We start from the raw sequence: 3963 nt of genomic DNA on the forward strand, positions 1-3963 counted from the left end.
CGCTTCGCATCGGGATGTGGGAGCGGGAGTGTCACAGGCCAGTGCAGCCCCCGCACCTACGCCATGCGGGGCCACCGCGATCTGACCCTGTCTCAATCTGCAGGGCGACCCGGGGGTGGCTGGCCTCCCAGGAGAGAAAGGCGAGAAGGTGAGCGGGCTGCGCGAGGTGGAGGAGGGGAGCAGCGGGCGGGCCCGGGTACCCCACCGCCTCGGGACAGCATCTCCTTGTGCCTACAGGGCGAGTCAGGCGAGCCAGGCCCCAAGGGACAGGTGAGTCCTGTAGCTGTGACGCCACCTTTCCCCGCTTCTGCCGCCCCCCCACCCCCATTGCCTCAGCGCCGCTGGGGACTAGGACCGTGACTCCCCCAGCTTCCCTGCCCCCAACCCCATCCTTCCCCTACTCCTGCATAACCCCCAACCCCCACCCCTGCGCGTTTGTCTCCTGATTCCCGCTGGGAACCCAACCCGCCCCGCAGCAAGGAGTCCGCGGAGAACCTGGCTACCCCGGCCCCAGCGGAGATGCGGGCGCCCCGGGGGTGCAGGGCTACCCGGGGCCTCCGGGCCCTCGAGGACTGGTTGGAGACCGAGGCTTGCCCGGACAGCCTGGGAGGCAGGGCGTGGCGGTGAGTTGGCCTCCAGGGGAGGAGGAGTCTCTTAGGGAACGAGCCTCTTTGGGTTGCTTGCTGCTTATCCCCTCAAAGGCTGGGAGTTCCTTCCCTGAGGCTGGTACCAAGCCCCGAGATCAGAGAGGATGGGAGTGGGTGCTGGAGGGATTTCAGTCAGATGCTGAAAATACCTCGGGTAAGAAAATGGGAACAGGAAGGGGTCATAGCACCAGAGCAGTCAGACCTGGCAGCCGGGGGCTTCTTCCTGAAAGACCTCTGCTTTCAGGGCCGAGATGCTAGTGACCAGCACATCGAGGACGTGGTGCTGAAGATGCTGCAAGGTGAGGGGGCACCAACTCCTCCTTCTCACCTCCAGGGCATCGCCACCCTTCAGAAGACTCTCCATGTGGCCTTGTGGGAGAGTCACGAGCCGTGGGTGGCCATTCCAGCTCTGCCTCCAAGGGGTTGGGGACCCTACCTATGTCCTCACCCACTCAGGACCTTTGATGTCTGCAGAACAGCCTGAGGAAGGGGGAGGTTGACCCCTGGCTGTTCTGTCTGCACACCTCATGGCCAGAGGCCAGGATGCTCTGCCTTCCCAGTTTTTCTGAGCCACACCCATCTTATAGACTTCTCTGTCTCATCCCTCTCTCCAGAGCAATTGGCAGAAATGGCTGTGAGTGCCAAGCGGGAGGCCCTGGGTGCGACTGGGATGATGGGTCCCCCAGGACCCCCTGGGCCTCCTGGGTACCCAGGCAAACAGGGACCCCATGGGCACCCTGGCCCTCGGGGTGTTCCTGGCATCGTGGGAGCCGTGGGTCAGATTGGCAACACTGGGCCCAAGGGTAAGTGCTATTCTATGGTGGCCAAGAGATGGCGATTTGGCCAAGACCAGCCACCTGGGGTCTCAGTTATGCTGGCTGATGGCTCAGCCTCCTGTTTTCTATCTTTCATCATTCCCCTTTCTAGGATGAGGTATACAGTTCTCACCCATGGCTCTCCCATGTCACTCCTGGGCTTGCTTTCTCAGTAGCAAATTGATAGAAACAAATGTACTAATTTATAGCCTGGGTTTTTTTTTGGGGGGGGGGGATGTTGTTTCGATTTTAAATTGACTTAGTGATACTCCATAAACATCCCTCCATGTCTCTAGAAGTAGGGAGGCAGATGAACAAAACAGTAAAGAAGGCAAGCTCGAGTCAGAGCAGGTGTGAGTCCAGACTCTCTCACTTTCTCATTGTGGCTCTTGGACAAGTTACCCATTAATATTCCTGGGTCTTAGATTTATCATCTGTGAAATGGAGATATTTATAGCAACAATCTCATAGTTGCCAGGAGGATTACATTTAGAGGTAATTTACATGGAGTTGGTATATACTAAATGCCGACTGTTGACATTATCAGACACTTTCCTGTAATGAACTTTATCAGCTTTATAGTCTTCCATTCTTTGGACTTGCCTTTGTTTAATCAGTTCTGCAGTCATTTCCAACTGTCTGAAATAATTGTTGTGTGTGAAATAGAAATTAAATAGCAAGCAAAGAAGAAAAAAAATTTTTCCTATTCTGAAAAATTAAGGCTCGGTTCTTTCTCTGCAGGAAAACGTGGAGAGAAGGGTGATCAGGGAGAAGTTGGCCGTGGGCACCCCGGGATGCCTGGGCCCCCGGGGATCCCAGGTAAGACCCTGGCCCTGCCCAGTAGCAGTCCTGTCCCTCAGTCCTGGGATTAATGACCTGAGACAACTGGATCTCTTCCATGGAGGCCTCCCTCATGCTCTCACAACATGAGGCCAACTCAGTTCCACGCATCCCATTTTTGCATCCCTTCGGAGCAGCTGGGAGCCTCTGGGTCAGGTCTGGCTGGGAACTGGACAGCTGGGATTCTGAGGACTTCCTGGGTTACACAAAAATCTGCTTCACGGAGGGAAGGGAAGGGGCCTTTATTCCCCCGACTCACTGACTGGGAGTAACGCACCATGAGACATGACTCTTTTAGAACCATGTCTGAGGCAGAGTCCCTTCTTTCTATGGTGTCCTTGACTTCAGTTTCCCTGAGAGACTGAGGAATTCGAAGGCCGAGATAGGAGGAGGCCTTGATGTCTTGACCTTTTCCCTTCCATAGGACTGCCTGGCCGGCCTGGTCAGGCAATCAATGGCAAAGATGGAGATCGAGGGGCTCCAGGGGCCCCAGGAGAGGCAGGTCGACCTGGCCTGCCAGGCCCCATTGGGCTGCCAGGCTTCTGTGAACCTGCGGCCTGCCTTGGAGCCTCAGCCTATGCCTCTGGACGCCTCACGGAGCCTGGATCCATCAAGGGGCCATGAGCATCAGGCCAAGACAGAGCCCAGTGGGCATCCTGGGGGGGAAAGGACTCAGGCCCCTCTGGGTGGACATGCACCCCATGCCTCAGTCCAGGAAACTAGCTTTTCCAGGACCTTCCATCTGGGATCCAGGAGTCCTGAGGAAAAGGAAATTCTAAAACATGGGGGAAGGGAAGGGAGGGCATCAGATGAAAAGGTGAGGCCAACAGGGCACATGGCACTGGAGAGTCCACGGTCCAGAGAGGATGGGGTGGCCTTCGTTCCTGGAGCACTGCTCGGATGTCATCAAAACAAATGTGTCCTTAATCTGCATCATCCTCCACTGGCCATCTTGTCCTTGGGGCAAGTGGACCGAGGCCTTTGCTAGTTCCTGATCCCGTTTTCGCCCCCAGGCTTACTGGGTGACTGCCCGGAGGGGACCATCCCTAAGCCAGTCCTCTGCTTCCTACCTGCCTTCCTCCCATCTGAGTATTTAAACACCCATCTCCCTTCCCTTCCTGGCATCACCCTTTCCCACCAAACCCTAGATCCACCCAGGCCTTTCTGTAAATAAAAACCCTCAACTTGGGTACAAGCCAAGATGTGAGTGCTGAGCTTAATTTTTCGTAGGTTAGGGGTGGGCCCCCATGACCTGAGCAGGATGGTCAGGGGTTCCTGAAGGGGGAGGGTGGAAGGTGGGGTGCTTCCCTGTGGGCACATCCTGAACTGAGAGGGTGGCCTGGCCTATTTTAGGAACACCTGTGGGAAACACTGCAGGTAGAGTCAGGATGGTGACCTGCTATCTCGCTGTGGGCAGATCCCTTCCCAGCCTTTGTACAGCTGGGCAAGGACCCAGGTTGCCTCGTTTATCCTGTAGAGAGTACCCAGTGTCTCGCCAGAGCCTGGCCCACAGGAGGTCCTCTGTGAGTTCTGGCACTCAGCGTGTGCTGGTCTTGGGGCAGGAGCTGGCAGCCACAGATGGGAGGACCTGGCTCTTCCAGGGGTTACCAGGTCCATGAGAAAAACAGACCTGAACCTGGATGATGAGAGCAGAAGTGACA

At 56.4% G+C, this 3963-nt stretch overlaps 1 protein-coding gene across 1 annotated transcript in view; it reads left to right on the forward strand.

The window, feature by feature from the left end:
• Positions 1 to 2926, forward strand: part of COL9A2 (collagen, type IX, alpha 2) — a 15217-nt gene extending 12291 nt beyond the window's left edge. The window contains exons 27-33 of the mRNA XM_010862813.1: positions 104 to 148; positions 238 to 270; positions 477 to 623; positions 892 to 946; positions 1262 to 1450; positions 2204 to 2281; positions 2727 to 2926. Coding sequence (XP_010861115.1) covers positions 104 to 148; positions 238 to 270; positions 477 to 623; positions 892 to 946; positions 1262 to 1450; positions 2204 to 2281; positions 2727 to 2926 — 747 coding nt within the window. The remainder of the gene's footprint in view (positions 1 to 103; positions 149 to 237; positions 271 to 476; positions 624 to 891; positions 947 to 1261; positions 1451 to 2203; positions 2282 to 2726) is intronic.
• The last annotated feature ends 1037 nt before the right edge of the window (positions 2927 to 3963 follow it).

The sequence above is a fragment of the Bison bison genome, unplaced genomic scaffold, assembly GCF_000754665.1.
Source record: "Bison bison bison isolate TAMUID 2011002044 unplaced genomic scaffold, Bison_UMD1.0 scf7180017864484, whole genome shotgun sequence".
Taxonomy (NCBI): Eukaryota; Metazoa; Chordata; class Mammalia; order Artiodactyla; family Bovidae; genus Bison; species Bison bison.